The sequence below is a fragment of the Muscardinus avellanarius genome, assembly GCF_963383645.1.
Source record: "Muscardinus avellanarius genome assembly, chromosome: 7".
NCBI lineage: Eukaryota > Metazoa > Chordata > Mammalia > Rodentia > Gliridae > Muscardinus > Muscardinus avellanarius.
In genome coordinates, this window is record NC_137793.1 from 14,392,572 (window position 1) to 14,412,355 (window position 19,784).

The window sequence follows — 19,784 nt, forward strand, 5'->3', positions numbered from 1 at the left end:
AAGTTCAAGGATTACCACTTTTCAAATAATTTAATATGCATATGAGCACATGTACCTATGTGCATGCCTTTCCACTACAAGACTTTTAGACTTTTCTCAATTCCATATTTAACAAAATTTTTTGTTGTTTTTAAATCATATGGCTTACTAGGATTTGATCAAGTTATTTAGCCTCCATGTTTTCTTATTTTCTTATATACAAAATAATATGAATATTATTAAAGTACATGTATTTGGGGTTGATATGAGAAATAAATGTTATAATAGAGGTATACAAATAAAATACAAACACATTACAAAAAATACACGTGCAAATCCTATCAGTAGCTGGTGATGTGGATTGATGTTGATCTATACAGTTACCAAGTTGAATTTCTTTAAGCATCTAAGTATTTTGGAAACAGGTAGAGATGGCTTCTACTCACACTAAATGTTAAACAGAGAATATGGGGTACAAATATAAGACCTACGGCAATTTTCTTTTATTGTGGGTATTGAGGAGAGCATGAAGCTACCCATTTGCCCACCGGAGCATACTGTCTGGCTCACAGGAGGACCATGAAATTAATGTCCATTCTCTTGCAAGGGAGGGAGAAAAGTAAAGGCCCTGTCTTGCTCTATTTACAATTTTTTCTGGTTATCTGCTCCAAGAGCCATGAGGACCATGGACTATTTGACCCATGGACTTAAGGAAGGAATCTAGCTAATTCTAGGTCACATCCTCATGTATCTACAGAAATCCCGATGAATTCCTACAACGAAACATGTTTATTTGGCATAAGGCTCTGTAGCAGGTAAAGAAAGAAGGATCATTGTTCTTGATGATTAATGAAAAAGAGATGCTTATTTTTAATTTTCCAAATGTTTTTGTGCTTTATGCAGTCTTTTCCCCTGTCTATTTGCCTTTCTCTCTCTCTGCCTGTTTCATTTTTCTATCCTTATTTTATTTTCCTTGCTGTGTTTTTTTGTTTGTTTGTTTGCTCCTCCTCCTTCACTTTCTATTTTATTTGCTCCCAAGATGGCTCTATTGACACTTGGCACCATTACTTACAAGCTGTAATAAGGATGTGAGGGATGGCTTTTCAGATGAATTCTGAAGAGTCCTTTAGATGTCCTTTGGCCTCTCGATCAGCTGTGTCACTGCAGAGTGGATTTTGTTGCACAGGTACACAGTCAGATGCTTTAATCTAGGGTTGTAGAAATAGCAGCAAGAAAAAAATTAACAAAAAAGTAGAGAGAAAAGAAGATTAAACAAGATGAGAAAATGAAATTGCCAGAAAATTCCAGGCATTTGATCTTTTAAGCCAATTTGTTAATTTATAAAAACTAGTAGGACCCTAAATGGCTAATGAGAAACTGAAAATTCATTTTGCCTGTTTAATATGCCTTCAACTTATTATGTCAGGATTCATCTGTTAAGGCCTCATTGTTGACAATTAGAAAATAAATCAAAGCATGTCTCTACAGGGAAACAAGGCGATTGGAAGCTTCCTAACAATTGAAAAATATTGTTTTTCCATTCAAATAACTAGATTCATTTGTTAATATTTATCCAGACATGGTGATATATACTTGTAATCCTAGTACTTGGGAGACTGAGACAGGATCTCAGGTTTGCAGCTAGCCTCAGCAACTTAGTGAGGCCCTCTGCAACTTAATGAGACCCTGTTTCAAAATGAAAGATTAAAAAAAAAAGACTTGGGTTATATATCAGAGGTATAATGTTCCTGAGTTTAATCCCTAGTACCAATAAAGGAAAGAAAGAAAAAAGAAAAGTAAAGGAAAGAAAGGAAGTAAAACAAAAAGAAAAATAATAAATTTCACTAATAATCTCAAAATTTCGGTTCCTAATTTTAGGCATATGCTTTATCCTAAGCTCAGAACTTTCCTTCTGTGTTTATAATTTCAGTTCATTTTACTTACTATGTTTTAAATATGTATTTTAATTTATCTTATTTTGTCTCTTTTTTTTTTCTTTTACCCTTTTCCTTCTTTTTATTAAAAAAATACGATTCTCTTTTCTGTCTACAAACCCAAAGCTTCTTCGGATGTTTTCCTTCAAGGTATAATGTTTTTGGAATGGAAATTCACTGCATGCAACTGCTGAATTTAACTATTAATGCTTACATGGTGTTTTATTTTTTTTTACCAGTAGATATTTAAGTATTCTAGTAGAGATAACATGTTTAAGGATGACAAAAGTTCTGGAAATTTTATATTTCTAGAGTTGATTCTGCAACTTTATTCTAATTCACACAGGTTTTGAGCTTATACCAAGTTCCAAAGCTGTAAGGTTGGTGAGATGTCATAGGTAACACAGGCCTCTTTAAGCATCAAAGCCAAAACTGATCCTCTCTTCTCAGATGAAAATGGTATTCAATTTCACTGGCTACAATTGCCATGTATGTTCCCTTTTAAAACTAACATTTAACTCTATAAGTCCTAACTTAAAAATAATGAGATTTTTAAAAATTGAATTATAATTTTAATTTCTACTTTTATGAACTATACTTTAGAATTTTATAAGAAAAAATACTGTCTTTAAAAGACTTTAAGCTGAGACATGCATGCTTTCTTTCTAAAGTGATCAAGCCTTTTGGCTTTACAAAATATTACAATGAAATTCGTATTCAATTCTCATAGCTGGCTTGGAGATACTGAAGCTAACTCAGACGTATCAACATTAAATAAATACTTCACTTTTTATAGCTAGTTTATTATTGGTCTGGCAGCCAAGATTAGATTAGCATGTAGTTAATTGGGACTAGTTTCTCCTCAAATGCTAAAAAGAGTTTCATTCGTAGTTATATATTTTTTTGAACATTCTTTCTCATATAGACCAACAGTACTGATATTCTTAAGTTTGGAGTTGGTGAATGTTAGACAAAGTATAATCTCTTAAAATATAAATTATACCTTTATGGTATAAAGTCAGGAAACACTTATACATTTAACATTTCTTATTACTATCATTTAAGGCATTTGCTAAGCATAATGGGCTCACACTAATGGGGCTTCCTATTTGCCTATAAGTAAGCATGATGTAACATTTGATTTCAAAATCGATGCCTTTTTATTTCTCTGTTTCACTCACATGCAGTACCATTAAATGCCTTCATGTAACAAACCTCACATCTAATAATTAACAGAATAAGTAGTTCCATGTAGTTTGATTTAAAACTTCCAATTTTAGTTCTTTTGGTGTTCAATATTCGCTCCAGCTGTTAGCTTGATGATATTATTTTCAGCTGCACTGCTTAAGCTCCACAATTTGAAATCTGCCAATGTGCTTTCTCAGTTCAATTTTGCCATTGTAGATCACGATGTCATAGCAATTTCCCGAGTACCCATTTTCAGATTCATCATCCCATGGGTGACATTGTGGACACATAGACTGGGATTTCTCAAGTAAACTAACTTGGATCCTCTTCCTTCCCTACCCTTGTCTCAGGCCCCAACCATTGATATCCGCCCAAGATCAGCAACCATTCAAATGAACAATGCCACACACCTTCAAGAGAGGGATGAAGAGTACGGATATGAGTGTCTGGACGGCAAAGACTGTGCCAGCTTTTTCTGCTGCTTTGAAGATTGCCGAACGGGAGCCTGGAGGCATGGAAGAATACATATCCGGATTGCCAAAATGGACTCATATGCGCGGATCTTCTTCCCCACTGCTTTCTGCTTGTTCAATCTGGTTTACTGGGTCTCTTATCTTTACCTGTGAAGAGGTATGGGGCTCATTGACATGGGCCTTTTTCATCAAATCTCATGGAAAGATGTCCTTTCTCGATCCACTTAAATAATCCTTTATGTGGTTGGTAATAACCTGAATTCATTTCTATGTCCAGACCTGGTAAACTGTATAATGTCATAATGTCTGTGCCCAACTCTCCTTTGGTTAGTATAATTTGAACTTTAATGTTTGCTGTGTTTCATACCTGCAAGGCAAAGAAAATTAGAGCAAGGACATTAGCAAGATTTTTTTTCAGCTACAGCAACAAAAATAGTGAAAGCCCTGTTTATAATGGTGGTATCCTTACTGATTCATAATAGAGTGAGCTCCTAAAAGTCTAAAACCAGATACTTGGTTCACTTGGGATCAAGTTGTGGTAAATTTGAACACATTAGAATACCTCCCTCATTCGAGAAAAATCACCACGCACTTTAAAAGCCTAGTCTAGAAATCAATTATTTCTTTATCCCATAATATGAAGAAAAATTTCTCTACATCTCATGTACAATGGTGTAAATATTTCAATAACGTAGAATGCTTCCAGTTTAATGCATGCACCTCTTTAGAGCCAAAACAAATGGACTGATGTTATTATCATAAAATATTGTCTTTTATTTTGTGTTTTTGGGGTATAAAAGAATCATGAATGTAATTATAAGGATCTGGGTTTGGAATTGGAGGGAAGAATTTTCATTGCCTTCTCTCCTATGCATGAAGATTCCGTTGATTTGTTCTTTTCTTGTATTACATATGACAACACTTTAAGTAAAATATAGACTGAATTATTGACATTTGCCAACTCTATTAAATATGCCCGATTTTCTAAGTAGGGTATAAAATAATCATACGTGCTTGCCGCTGTTTTTTCCTTTTAGGATGATAGATCTTAGCAGAACTTACTCTCCATCTCAAGATCTGCTTCTAGTGATTGTTAGTGCCTTGTGGGCAGAACCCTCCTCATTTCTTGTTGGTCCTTAGCACCTTGCATAGTGCGTGGCACATAGTCCTCCATAAATATGAGATGAGACAAGTTGCTCTCATGTACTTCTGGTAAATCTCTCTGTGCTGGCCTGGAATGTACAGCTCCATCTTTCCACATTGGCATTGTCAAATGATGCCCGATCATGTAGAAGTAACCACAGGATCCAAAGAACCTTGGCTACTATGTTCATCTTCAAAAGTTTGTTTTAGTTAAAGTTTGCTCTCCTTTCAGTATCTATGTCCTGTGTTTGTGCACAGAAATGATGATGAGGGCACAGAGTTTATTATTTTTTCAGGTTTGCCTGTGAGTCAGTCCCCACCATCAAAAACTCTGCTTGTGAACTTTATGACAGGCATTCATAAAATTCAGATCTAACTGGTATTCAGAATGTAGTATTCTCTGCCTTGTGGGGTGGGGGAATGTACTGAAGATTACCTTAAACATCAAAAGTACAAATGAATGGCTCTTATGGAGGTCACTGAGCCTATGACTTTGGCCTCATTCCATTATGCTGTGATCAAATGAAGGGATGGTTCAGATTTCAAACATGGTTTGTTGAGCCCCCATCCTCATACACTTACCCTGAATCTGTATTTTTCTAAAATAAGATGCTTTGCCAGTTCTGCTTTATGGCAGTCATTGCTCTAAGTCAGAATTTAAATCATAGCTAGTGCAACTTTATAGATAATCTAAACAGAGTAGAAAAGAGAGAGTGGCTTTGTGAATATAAAACCCTGTAAAGTCATCATCAAGTCATCTGGATGAATCTTGAAACACATTTAGCTGCCAATTTTACAAACCTTTAATATATATATATCAGTGCTCCAGTATTTATCCTCAAACAAATGTAAATAGAATGAATTATTTTCCTGTTTTAAATTGTCAAGATAGTAAATGTTGATTCTTTGGGAGAGTTGTTGGCAAATTTCAATGGTGAGAAACATGTTATCATTGTCAACTTGAAATGTGTTCTGTAATGGAGACACTAAAAAAAAGAAAGAAAGCTAGCTTTCCAATGTGTGCATAGTATTGGAAAAATGAATACATATTATATATAATCTAATTCTTAATGATCAGCTGCTCTCTGTCTATGTATTTGAAAAGCTTTTCACAAAGAGAATTGCCTAAAATGTGGACTTTTACAATAAAAATGCTGTATTCTAACCCATGGTAGCATTTTAGTAGTCTGGATGGTCTGTTTTTCTTATACACTGTGACATGTTTTTTGTTGTTGTTGTTTCATTTCCCCAAATTTCCCCTTGGTGAGCTTTATTCACTGGCCATGTGGACAGTATTTTACATGGTGACTTTTCCCCTAACAAGAATTAAGAGATGTATTATATGCATGTGGTGAAGAAAGGAAGTGGAGCTAGTCTGAAGTTGGTCAAGCTTAAGTGTTCTTCACTCTGAGACTTTTCATGTGGCCAAGAATATGGACTAAGCCGTGAGACTCGGGATCCTAAATTTACTACTTATATGTGTCTGCCAGTTGTCAACTCAGCCTTTCAAAGCCTCTGTTTTCTCAGCTTTAAATTGAGTATAATAATGCACTTAATCAATTTTCTAAAGCTTTCTCCCTCAAGCCTAATTTCTCCCCATGAAGCCCCTTCCAACCCCATGAAATCAACCCTTCAAAAAGAACCATGCTACATGGAGATTTTTAATTGCAAAGAAATATTTAAACACAATCTTTCTTTTAAACTATATGTTGAAAATCCAGGTATCTTGTTGAAAAAATTCTTACACAAAAGATTATCTCTATTGTTTGTTTGTGTGTGGGGGGGTGCTGGGGATTGAACTCAAGGGTTTTCTACCTCCAGGCTATACTCCCAATTTGTATTCAGTTGTATTCAGCCCAATCTTCTATGTTTTTAATTTGAAGCAGGTTCTCACTAAGTTGCAGAGGGCCTCATTAAGAAGCTGAAGCTGGCTACAAACCTGCAGATCCTCCTGTCTCAGCCTCCCAAGTACAGAGATTACAAGTGTACACCACCATGTCCAGCTTAAAGATGATCTTTTATATGGCTTGAATAATTCTGAATAATTGCATCTCCAAAATTTAAAAATACAGGAGTTGATTATCCCAGTTCCAGAAACCGTGCTGTATTTTCTGAAGTCCTTTGAAATTTTACAAAGCATAAAGTAATATAATCCTTTACTAGAAAGAGCTGTCCTAATCTCCTTCTCCCCATTATATCTTTGCCCTTAGTTGCTCCATGAATCTAATTTAAACATGAATTTCTGACGTCCAAGACATGTAGACATATAGTTTTTACTATTTGTAAATATCATAAAAATTGCTATTTTTATGCTTTGTCATCTTAAATTTTTGTCAAATGTGAAGAAGAAGGTGGGATGACCCACCAATGGCTCTGTTATATTTTCAACATTCAGTGAACTGTCAAAGGCCATATAATCAGTTAATAGATGAATGAAGATTGATCTAAGAATTGCTCTTTCTACTATGCTTCATAGTATTTGAGGGTTTCAAAATAAAATGCTAGAATATTTTATTTTAAAGTAATGCTTTAGAATCACAATTGAGAATTTCTTCTTCATTCATTGGTTAAAAATAGTGATGTAATATAGTTGTACAAATTAATGTGCTTTGTTGCAGAATGCATATAACACAATTGGCTGAATTTCATTCTTCAATAACTTTCTTTTCTCTTACCCCTGCATTCCCCTTCCTCAATCTTATTGGCCTTCCTCCTATTTTCATGAGTTATATTTTTATCCCTACCTTCCACATGTGAGGGAAAATATGTCTTGATTTTCAGAGTCAGTCTACATGATGTTCTCCAGTTTCATCAACTTTTCTTCAAATGATAGAATTTTGTTTTACATTCTGCTTAATAAAACCCCATCATGTGTATATAGACCACATTTCCTTTGTCCATCCATTTGTTGAAGGACACCTAGGCTGTTTCCATAACTTGGCTATTGTGAATTGTGTTGTTGAAACATGGGTGTGCATGTATCTCTACATTATACTGTTTTAATTCTTTAGAATAAATACTGAGGAGTAGCATAGAGGGACCATATCATGATGACATTCAGTCCTTTAAAAAATCTTCATAGTAATTTCCATACTATCTATACTAATTCACATTCCTACCAATATAAACTATAAGTTCTTCTCTGCCCAACATCCTCATCAGCATTTATCATTATTTGCATTCCTAATGAGTACCATTCAAACTGGAAAAAATAAAATCTCAGTGCGGTTTTGATTTGTATTTTCTATTATCACTAATAATGTTGATTTTTCAGGTATTTGTTGGTCAGCTGTACTTCTTTTTAGAATGTGCATTTAGTTTATTTGACCATTTATTAATTGGATTATTTTTATTTGTTTATATGGGTAGTAAATTTCTTGAAATGTTATACATCCTTGGTATTGGTCATCTCTTAGAAGTGTACCTGATAAAGTTTTCTTCCATCCCTTAAACTTTCTTCATGCTATTGCTTCCTTTGCAGAGCAAAAGCTTTTAAATTTTATTCCAACACATTTATTATTTATTGGCAATATTTCTTGAATTTTAGGAGTTCTATTGAGAAAGTCATTGCCTATGCCTATGAGTGTTTCTCTTATGTTTTATACTAGAACTTGCAAACTTTCTGGTCTTATTCACATGAGTTTGGTCAATTTGAGTTGACTTTTGTACAGGGTGAGAGATAAGTGTCCAGTTTCATTCTTCTATATATCAATACCAATTTTCCCAGCATCATTTGTTTAAAAGATTGCATTTTTTCAACATGTTTTCTGCACCTTTGTCAACATTCATCTTGCTGTAATTGTGTGGATTTGTCTCTGTGTGTTTTATTGCATTCCATATGTTTATGTGTAATGCCATTCCATTGGTCTATGTGTCTTTATGGTCTTTTTTTTATGTAAGCTCCATGCTATTTGTGTGATTGTAGCTCTGTAGTAATTAATTTGAAATTGGGTATTGTGATGCCTCTGGCACTGATAATTCTAATCGAAGTTGTTTCTGGTTATTCTGGGTCTCTTGTTATTCCATCTGTACATTAGAACTGGTGTTTCTAGTTCTGTAAAAAAAACATTGTTTGTACTTTAATGGAGTTGCTTTGAATTTGTAGATTGCTTCTGGTAATATGCCCATTTTAACAATATGTCGTCTACTTACCCATGAACATGGGAGGTCTTTTCACTTCTAGCATCTTCTACTTCTTTGATTTTGGCCTCATTTTGGTTCTTTTAATTGCAATTAGATAGAAATTTTAGAGCACCCAGTAACATATACAAATCAATGATTTTTTTCATTTATTTTATTCCCTATCATATTTGATGACCAATCATTCAGTGTTATCTCTCCTGCTTCCAGAATTTACTTTCAAAGAGTGGGTATTTTATAATTTAAAAAGCTCCAGAATTGCAATTGGCTTTTTTATTCCCCTTAGGCACGAGGCAGAAAACAACTCAATTTTTCCACGGCTAGTTTCTGAAAACATATTTTCCACTATTTTGCAAAATGGAGGAGAGTGTATCACTATTATTATTCTTTCCAAGACTAAAGATTTTAGGCCAATTACCAAATCGACTGTAAATTATTTTGCAAAATTTATGGTAATAAAAATTTTACTCTTAGCTGGGAATGTTGGCGCACGCTTGTAGGAGGAGGAAACAGGAGGATCGTGCAGGTTCAAAGCCAGCCTCACCGGCTTAAGAGACCCCGTTTCCAAGTAAAAAATAGATGTCTGGGAGTGTAGCCCGGAGGGAGAAGGGTTTCCAGGAACCCCAGTGCCACACAAAAAAAATGTTACTCTTATTATTTTTATAATAAAATAGAGAAACAAAATCTCTTACTTCAGATTTCTTAAGTTTAAATCCTGATTCTCTCCATATGTGTTATGGAATTTTTATCTGCCTCTTTTCTTATTTGAAACATCAAGATAATATTGGTATGGTCACATAGTTTTACTATAAGAAGTAACTAGTTAATGCCACAAAATAATTGAATATCACTAATTATTTCACTATAGATGTGAAGTTTCAGAAAAAAGTGCAAGGATCATGTTTACTTCACTTTAGAGTAATAATAATAATTATTTATATAGGTTCTTATGTCCTGTCAAAAAAGAAAAAAGGGGCCAATGGGGCATGATAGAACAGAGATTGCCTTAAATATCTCTATCTTGATGGAACTCAGTTTCTCATCAGTAAATAAGGAAACTTGGACCCCCTGTCCTTCTGGCAAGCTTTATACTATCTCTTCTTTGCTGTTTCTTACAGCCTGATGTTATTCTCATCTGACATTAACATTCTATTAAACTTTTACTTCTACACATCTATGTTGGCTCATCTGTTCTGTTTTCTCTAAAAAAAATGTGCCATATTCCTAGAATTTCCTTCAGTGCTAAATAGACTCAGCAGTCTCTATTTAAAGATTTTACCTGGTCTAAGATATTATTCTAGTTTTACTGAAGTACAATATGCTGTGTTCTTTTCTTTCTTCTAATATTTGATGTGATTTTTTGAGGGACCTAGTCCCAATGTTTACCTCATATGAGAACTTAACATCCATCCAATGCTCTAAGTAAACAAATTTTAAATGAACAGTGTTGTGACAAGAATATATTATAAATAATTCACTATCCATTTGCATCTTAAATTAGGCTGTTTATCTTCTGCCTATCTTTCTGCTATATAAATTCGCCTCATAATTTTTTCTGTTACTTGTATGTGTTATGAGTCTGAAATTGAGTCTTTTATCAAAGGAACTTTAATTAAGCACCTAAAAATGCAACTCAGTAGAAAGTTTTCAGTAAACACATACCAAAAGCCTCACATAAGGTACTTTGAGTGCAGAAAGAGAAACATTTCAGGCATTCTTTGCTTGAAATGTCCATAATATGATAGAAGGTACAATTAAGAACACAAGCAACTGTAATGTAGCTGCACTCTATTGCGGGTCAAAGAAGTAATTATTCTGTGAGTAACACTATAAAAGAGTTTCTTGCATAATGCAAAGCATTCCACCATCTGATAATATGCCCTATCACTGTTTTATCAATTCCTTTATGATTACTAATGAAAAACATTTAGAAGACTTAGAAAATAAGCAAAACTACAAAAAAGTTCTGAATCCATTAGCAAGAGAAAATCCCTAAAACAATTATATATACTCTTCTATGCATATATATATATTTATATTTATACATAGCTATATTATTAAATAGGTAGGTGGATAAACATGCAGATATAGATATGGATTTGTCTACTTTGTAGATTTACTTTTTTACACAATTGTGCATGTGTTTATGCACAGCTGTGACCTAAACCCTGTCTAGCAATCTATTATTATATTGTGCAACTCAACCATAATTCATCTCTTATTCTTTATTCTTATTCTAAAAAAAATCTCCTTTTATTTTGTTTTTATAGAAATAGTGCCATAGTAAATATTTTTGTCATATCTATGCATACCTTCCATAGATTATATAATAACCAATTGATCTCTAATCTCAGACTTTGCTATATAAAAATGTGTAAACATTTAACAATTATAATCCTGGTAGAAAAGAGATTCTATACTCTAAGAAATAATTGAATAGCAATTAGTGGAGAGATTACTTTCAAAGTCCTAGGCCAGGTTAAGGTTCAGCCATAAATGGTTGGTCTAATACCACGGGATCCGCAATAATGGAAATCCAGTATTACTTTTTGATTGACATTATACTGAAATATCAAGTTTCCATGAATTTAATAACTTAGACGTATATGAATAATCATATCCGAAGGTTGGAAGTCAAAATATGGGCAGGGCTTTGTTTCTTCTGAAGGCTTTACCTTAACTTTTTCATTTTTCATAGGCTTCTTACATGAATCAACCGGTTGTTTTCTTCCAATTTCAAAGCTAACAACCAAAGAACTCTAGTGTTTCCTTCACTGTATCGTAGCTCTGACTTCCTGCCTCCCTTTTATGAGAATTCTTGTAATTATATCAAGCCTACTTAGATAATCCAAAATTATCCTCTCATCTCCAGATCTTTGTTCATGTCTGCAAAGTACGTTTTATCATATAAGGTTTCTTCACCATTTTTGTGGATACAAATGTGGCTAATTATTCTACCTGCCACACCACTCTAGCCATGAAAGCACAGGGAAATGGAATACGGATGGGACTTCAGAAACAGCAGTAGAACTCAGAAGTTTGGCTTTCAATCAATGCAGCTACTGCCAAATAGCTGCCATTCAAGAAGGCAGGATAAGCTTGGCGTGGTGGCACATGCTTGTAATCCCCGTGCTTGGGAGGTGGAGACAGGAGGATCGGCAGGTTCGCAGGTTCGAAGCAAGCCACGCTGACTTAAGAGACCCTGTTTCCAAATAAAAAAGTATAAAAATAGGTCTGGGAGTGCAGCCCGGAGGTAGAAGGGCTTCCAGGAACCCCAGTACCACCAAAAAAAAAAAAAAAAAAAAAAGGAAGAAGAAGAAGGAGGAGGAGGAGGAGGAGGAGGAGGAGGAGGAGGCAGGGTAAGCATAAATACGCAGAATTCACTCTTCCTAAATGAAAACTAGAAGACAAGGAAACCCAAAAAGTGTGGGCTAGACTTGTCAGGGGGCACACCTATGATGGAGAAGGATAGATACTAGATTTAGAAAACTGAATGGAAATTGCCTAGCGAACTTATCCAACATTTAGTATATATGGTAGAAAAGCAAACTTCATGGTTTGCACTCTTATCACTATAACTTTCTGAAGATAAAGAAGATAAAGGAGAAATTTATTCTTTTTTTTTTTTGGTGGTACTGGGGTTCCTGGAAGCCCTTCTACCTCTGGGCTACACTCCCAGACCTATTTTATATTTTTGAAACAGGGTCTCTTACACCAGCGCGGCTGGCTTCGAACCTGTGCGATCCTCCTGTCTGCGCCTCCCAAGCGCGGGGATTACAAGCGTGCGCCACCACGCCCGGCAAGAAATTTATTCTTAAAAGGAAAAAAAGTTTTCCTTAAAAGAAATTATATTAGACTATTATAGCCCACCTATTTATGCCAAATAATCTGTTCAGCATTGAAAACTTCTCAATCAGCTTTCTAACTGTCAAGTAAATACCTTTCAGAGGCAAGTTTTGGGGAGTTAATGTGGGTTAATAGTCATGGCCCTCTGGTTAGTCCCAGAGCAAGGGTGCCAAGCCAGTCAGTGATATGCAGGCTGAAGTAGCCTTGAACTGTCTGAGGAAAGATTGGAACTTCAAAGCCAATATTTCTCATCTTTTATTGCAGATCTTAAAAAGAAATGGGGCTTCTGAGTCACTGGGTACCCAAGGGTACAATTCTATACTGGGTTAAAGGCTAAAAATAGCAGAGCCACAGTCCTATTTCTGAAAACACGATGACTATAAGGATAATTAAAACTTAATTGGCACAACTTAATCTAACGCGACAATAGCTGAACCATTTGGCAAACAGGCCATCTTGGGCTGTGTTTAATATTTTCAGACCAATGTTAACTATGAAAAACTGTAATCCGTGTGTTCTACTAAAATTCACAGGCCCCAGGCATATCCAGGCACCTGCAAAATGTTTGTCTGATGTACCATTTTTTATAAGGCCATCAGTTCCTTAAAAGTAGGTTTAGGGATATTGCTCGTAAGATTCTATTGCCTAGTTCAGTGCCTGATCCATTATAACTGAGAGATGAAGGTTTCTAAATAAAAGCTACAAAACTGATGCTGCTCAATTATTATTTATAAAATTCTAATTTAGAATACTCATGATATTTTAGGTTTTTGAAAAAGGAATTAGAATATATATTTTTCATTAGAAATTTTCAAGGCATATTCTCAGAACCCCTTCACCAGAAGAGTACGCTAACTTTATGAACAAAATCAAAAGTAATCTTCTGATGTTAATGCAAGACCTCAGTACAGTGTCTACTGGAAAATGTAATGAAATTTCAGAAAAGTTAATGAGGTTGCTATTCACCAATTACCCATCAATGGTAATAAGTACACTTAATTAGCTTTGGGGAGAAAGAAGAAAACATTACTTCAAATAAGATTCTGCAAGGGACAATCTGTCCAACAAGAATTAAGAGTAAAAACACTTTCTTTTTTCTTTTTTGAAAAGTAGGCACTTATTTTTATTGTCTTTATTCACCTTTTTTTTTCTTTTGGTACTGAAGATTGTATTCAGGGGTGTTATACCTTTGAGCTACACTCAAGCCCTTTATTTATTTATTTATTTATTTATTTATTTATTTATTTACTATTTGAAACAAGGTCTTGATATGTTGTTGAGGTTAGCCTTGCACCCAGTGATCCTCCTATCTCAGCCTTTCAAGTACTAGGATTACAGATGGTTACATTACCACTGTGCCTGGTTTTGATTCAATTTTTTTTTTTTTGCTTTATTGTACTGGGGATGGAACTCAGGGGCTTTCTACCTCCAGACTACACACCCAGACCTAATTTATATTTTATGTGAAAGAGAATTGTACAAAGTTGCTGAGAGCCTCAATAAGAACCCACATGATTTTCCTGTCTCAGCCTCTGATTAGTTTAAGGCCTCACCCAAACCAACTTTGGGGAATTCTTGTTTTTCATGTATTTTGTTCTCATAACCATTCAGAGGGAGGAAAAAAAAAGAGATGACCATTTTCTTGTTATCTTGTATAACTTCTATACACTTCAAGGGCTTATTTTGACTATTTTACATGCTATATATAAAATGCAAGAAATAAATTATCTTTATGTCTTCAGAGCAAGTGGGAATATGAGCAAGACCAAAGTGAATGAGAAAAAAATAAATGGGTACAATGTGGAATGGATGCAGGTATCCACACTTCTCTGACCATTCATTACTATTACAAGTAATTTAACTAGAATTTAACCATTCCATCAGATTTGAATTTGATTTTTATTTTTATACTGTAATTATATATCATTATAGAGTGATAGAACACACACACACACACACACACACACACACACACACACACACACACCTACCTCTTACAGTACTTCCTTCACAACCCTGCTCCTTCTCCCTTACCACTTCTCCTCCCATACATGACTCTGAGGCTGGATAGGTAATTTCGTAGGCATAAGATAGGTATCATTATTTAAACTTATACTCTATGTCTTCATTCCCCCTTCTTTCTTCACTAACCACCCTTGACCACTACACTGAAGTCTCTAATGTTCTATCTGATGTTACTCTTATTTCCACATTTCTCTCTAACTTACAAACAAAAGAGAAAATATACACCTACTTTTTTTTTTTTTGCACTGGCTAATCTCATATAGTTCCAATAATTTTTTACAAATGACATTATTTTGTTCTTTTTTTATACCTGAGTAAAATCCCATGTGTATATGTACAATAGTTTTGTGATCCATTCATCTAGTGATGAACACCTTTAGATTGATTCCATAATTAACTTCTGTGCATCAAAGGAAACCATCAAGAATCTATAGTGAGAGTCTACAGAATGGGTGAAGATCTTTTACTATTTACCTTCTGATAAAAGATTAATATCTAAAATAATAAAAAGCTTAGAAAACAACATAAAAAATCCCAATTAAAAATAAGTAACTGAATTGAATGAAACTTCTCAAAAGAAGAAAAAGTACAATTTATCATTAAACAAATGAAAAAAAAATGTTGAACACTTAGCATTTAGGGGACTTAGAATTTTTGTTGTTCTTATCAAAATTAACATGAACCTTCATTTTACCTTTAGTAATATTTTGAATACTTATATTTGCTTATTTAATAGAAAATACTTTTAAGAGTTTTCTGAATTTCCTTTTCTTTATGACAAAGTTTAATCACAGTTGGTTGCTCACAATTTATACTCAATAAATGTCTGCTTTAGTACATGATAATTACAAGAATTATATACAAGAAAGTTCTATCTTTACATTTTGGTACATATTTACCAATACATTTTATTGTATTAACTTTGATAATTTATGATCCTTGCCATATTGCAAGAATAAATCCTAATAAATTTTCTCTGGTGGAGGTATAGTTTTTATATAATTCAGTTTAAAAACTTTTAAAAATTAAAAATTCTTTGAAGAAAAAAATGTCATAGTTAAAATACAAAAAGTACTAACCCTAATATGAACAAGTAATACATTAAATTATATTAAAATTTAAAACTTCTTTTATTCAAAAGATACATGTAAGAAAGCAATTAACATAGGATCTAGGAGCAATCTGCAGGATATATGTATAGAAAAGATTCCTTCAAATTACATGAAGAATTTCTACAATTCAACAAGTAAAAAAAATAATTGAAAAATGAGTAAAAAGTTTATTAAAAATAAATATGTCCAACTAATTTATTGAGTCATGGTGTGAATACAAATTAAAATTACAATAAAATGTCATTGTACAACTACTAAAGCTACTTTAAGAAAAATGACACATAAACTTCAAGTATTAACCATAAATGAAAGGGCAGCAACTCTCCTGCTCTGCTTTTAGATGTGTAAACTGCACAGTATGTTAAAAATATCATTGAAAGAATCTACTAAAATCAAGCTACACATACCCACTTATCAATTCACTTCCAAAAAACCAAAATACAAACACACACACACAAACACACGATAGTTGTAAGAATAGTCAGAGCACTATTTTTAATATAATTAAAATCATAAGACTCCTCAAAAGCCTTCTCAAAAGACTTCTACAAAATGGATAAAACAGCTGTATCATATTCTTATAACATTATATTGTAGAGAATCTACAGCAACATATACAATAATGATATGGATGAGTCATGCATCTATAATGCAGAACAAAATGTCAAACTAAAACAAGAACATTTGTAATTGCAGTGGAATGGATATTTATGTTCCCACCAAATCCACTGCTTGAAACCCTCATCCCAATGTGTTGGTGTTTGGAAGTGAAGTCTTTGGGAAGTAAATACATCATGAAAGTGCAGTCCTCATGCATAAGTGCTCTTATGAGAAAAGGTTGAAGAGATAGCAAGCTTCTTTGTACTATCTAAAGATACAACAAAAACTCAGCAGCCTGCAGTCCTGAAAAAACCCTCACTGGAAGCAACCACGTTATTATCCTGGCCTCACAACTCCAAGCTCTAGAATCATAAGAAGTAAATTTTTGTTCTTATAAGCCAGTAAGTTTATAATATTTTCTTAGAGTAGGATTTCCTAAGACATTAAGATTTCCATTTACATATATTTTTAAAAATCAAAGCTATTCTATGGTATTGAAGAAAAGAAATTCTTGTGCATGTATGTATGAAAGGAGGAAAGAGATTTCTGTCTATGAGAGCAGCTTCTGGGATGCTGTTAAATTTTGTTCTTTATTTTGGTTCTGGGTATGTGCGTAGGTCATTTTGGAAAAAAAATATTTGATCAGTACATTTCTCCATATGCATATGAAATTTAATAAAAATTCAGAACCATTTAAAACAATTATATTCATGTAGCTACATTTTCATTCATTTATATTTCTTTACAAATAATAGCAATCTACCCTGAAACCTAATGCATCCTTTGGCATGGGGCAGAATATAAAAGATCTTACAGAAAATCAAATCAATTCCAATCTAGTTTCAGCTTTGCAATTAACCAGCATTGAAACCACAGGAAAAAAAATAAGAGAATAGGCTTAAAGTTTTCTTATGAGGATGTTGGACCGTATTAATTCAAGTTTTATCTTTCATATCTTATACTCCATCTACTATGTATGGAATTTTATATAAACGCCCCAGGTATAGATGCTGCCTTTGAAAGAGAACAAAGAGAATGCATGCTGTATTTAGAGTCCATAGATACACTGGTTTATTCATTCCAGACTCATACTAGGTTACTTTATCAAATGTGTTATAGTATTTGAGCACAGATTTTTACTACAGAATTGGAAGTTGGTAAAATTTAAATGTGACCTTAGCAGTTTTAAAAGATTCTGCAAGTTTTAGGAAACCAATAATGAAAATCCCATATAAATATACATATACACATATCTGTATCCATACAGGAACCTTCATTTCTTTGTTTAAGAGAAGTTAACCCTTGCAAATGAGGAAATCTCTCATGTCATTTACTTTCATGCATATTATGTACATTGGCAAACTGAAAATCAGGCCCACAAGAATTATCTTTGTGACAGGTGATTAGAATCTACTGTTTTTATGTTCATAGCCTCAGTATCAGTGAGCCTGTCTCCTGTGACCAGAATCGCAAGGCCTTCTAGCTATGTCTAAAATTCATTAAGTTCAGCTCCAGAAGAAAATTCTCCAAGGAGAATCAATAAGACTTTTGCACTCCTTTGAGAACAAACTATAAAAAGTCACTCGTGTCCAAAACAAATGATTAGAAATTTCTCTGGAAGTTTAACTGTGGCTTTTTCAAAACAAATTTAGACCACACTACCAGAGAGACCTCAGATAATGGAGCAGAAATGTCAGTGGCTCCAGGGAAGTGGTCCAGGGGAAAGGGGGAGAGGATGAATGAAGGAATTATTTTCAATGACATTATATACATATGTGAAAATACCAATGTCAATTTCAATATCTTGTATGGGGACGGAAGAGAGCCCACCAAGTGCTGTGTGTATATATGTCACCATCACTCTGAACTGCCTTACGATATGAGGCTATAATGCACCAATAAAAGTATAATAAAATAAAATAAGAAAAATCCTGGAAAAAACTTTCAAATTTGGTAGCTATGTTAGAAAGAAAGTTGATAGGCAAGTAGACAGAAAAATGCTAAAAATATTTATGCTATTTGAAGCATTAGAGATTATTAGTGTGGTTTAAAAAAATCTCTCCCTAATGTTTTCAGAAATCTTTAGTTTTGAACACAAATTAGTTGTATATCCAGAAGAGGGGTATGCTATTCGATTAGAATGTTGGTATGATTAATGTCTGAATTTTAAAAATACATTAAACATGGGTAGTATAGGAAAGAACTTCCTTAGAGAACAAGAAATTCTACCTGCAAAATCAATACTAGCAAAGTAGAGCACAGTGCTACAGACAGAATTTATCAGAGTAAAAGAAAGTTTATGTTAAATGTCAGATGTTCTGAAAACCAGCCGTCAAGTGCACTCCCTTTCTGCTGATGATTAAACACATTTCCTTTGTCCTCCCTCCAAGCCCTTCCTGTTTCGGATGGCATTTCCATTTTGGGGGAACTATTTGAAGATTCAGCCCTGCCTACGCCCACACCTCCACTTTTTGTTCCTTTTCTTTTTAAAGAATACAGAAAATGCCCATGGGAAGCCACAGAGTCCTAGCTCTGGAGACCGGGCTTACCTTTACCTTTCCCTCATTAGTAGACCTCAGGTGGCAGTAGCTGATCTCTGTTCCATTAGGCCATGATGGTATGACTTTCCATATTCCTAATGTGACAGGGCCCCAAAACTGGGTCATAGTGGCCCTCCTCCAGTTAGTCACAGCTCCCCTGCTGTGTGGTTGATGGGAGAACACTGAAACATTCCTCTTCTCTAAAGTGGACCGAGTGAGAATGACCAGTGTGCTTTGCTCTCCACGGTGCCCACACAAAGAAAACAAAATAATGTGTTTGACAAAGATACTGTGGAAGTATCATATTAGTTTTTAAATAAATAAATACATATAATATTGATATATAATTATAATCTTTATATGTATAGTTAGAATTCATAGCTTATGAGAATTTTTAAGATCATCTGTTTCCCTCAGTGAAGAGTGAATTATTCACTCTCTAATGGATTATTCATTCATTCATTCATTCAAATATATCTAGTGAGTAGTATGTGCCAGAAATGAAACTTGAAGGTGAGAACAGAACAATGAATATACCATTGAAAGTGACATTTTTCCTTTGTGTTTTTAAAAGATTCATTTATTTAATGAATAGGCTTGAACATCCAGTACGTGCCAGATGCTATGATGTATTAAGACTAGGAGTGTGTACAGTCCCATTGCAAATGCTGGTGTTGTACACATCTACCATGCATATTTCATGGACAACACCCTAGACTTCAAAGGCCTTCTGTATTTCTTTACCTGGAGTCCTTCGGCTCTCTGGAGTTCATTTTAACATTTCCACAATAGCCAATAGCCTAA

The 19,784-nt window shown here is 34.0% G+C and overlaps 1 protein-coding gene across 6 annotated transcripts in view; it reads left to right on the forward strand.

The window, feature by feature from the left end:
* The window catches only part of GABRG2 (gamma-aminobutyric acid type A receptor subunit gamma2), a gene marked incomplete at both ends in the record, with an annotated part of 94,449 nt that extends 90,722 nt beyond the window's left edge, over nucleotides 1-3,727 (forward strand). For 4 of the 6 annotated variants that reach the window (XM_080698269.1, XM_080698270.1, XM_080698271.1 and 1 more), the window contains 2 exons: nucleotides 2,040-2,063; nucleotides 3,452-3,727. In XM_080698269.1, the coding sequence (XP_080554395.1) occupies nucleotides 2,040-2,063; nucleotides 3,452-3,727 (300 nt within the window). The remainder of the gene's footprint in view (nucleotides 1-2,039; nucleotides 2,064-3,451) is intronic. The other 2 variants (XM_080698273.1, XM_080698274.1) reach the window with 1 other exon arrangement.
* Between the last annotated feature and the right edge of the window lie 16,057 nt (nucleotides 3,728-19,784).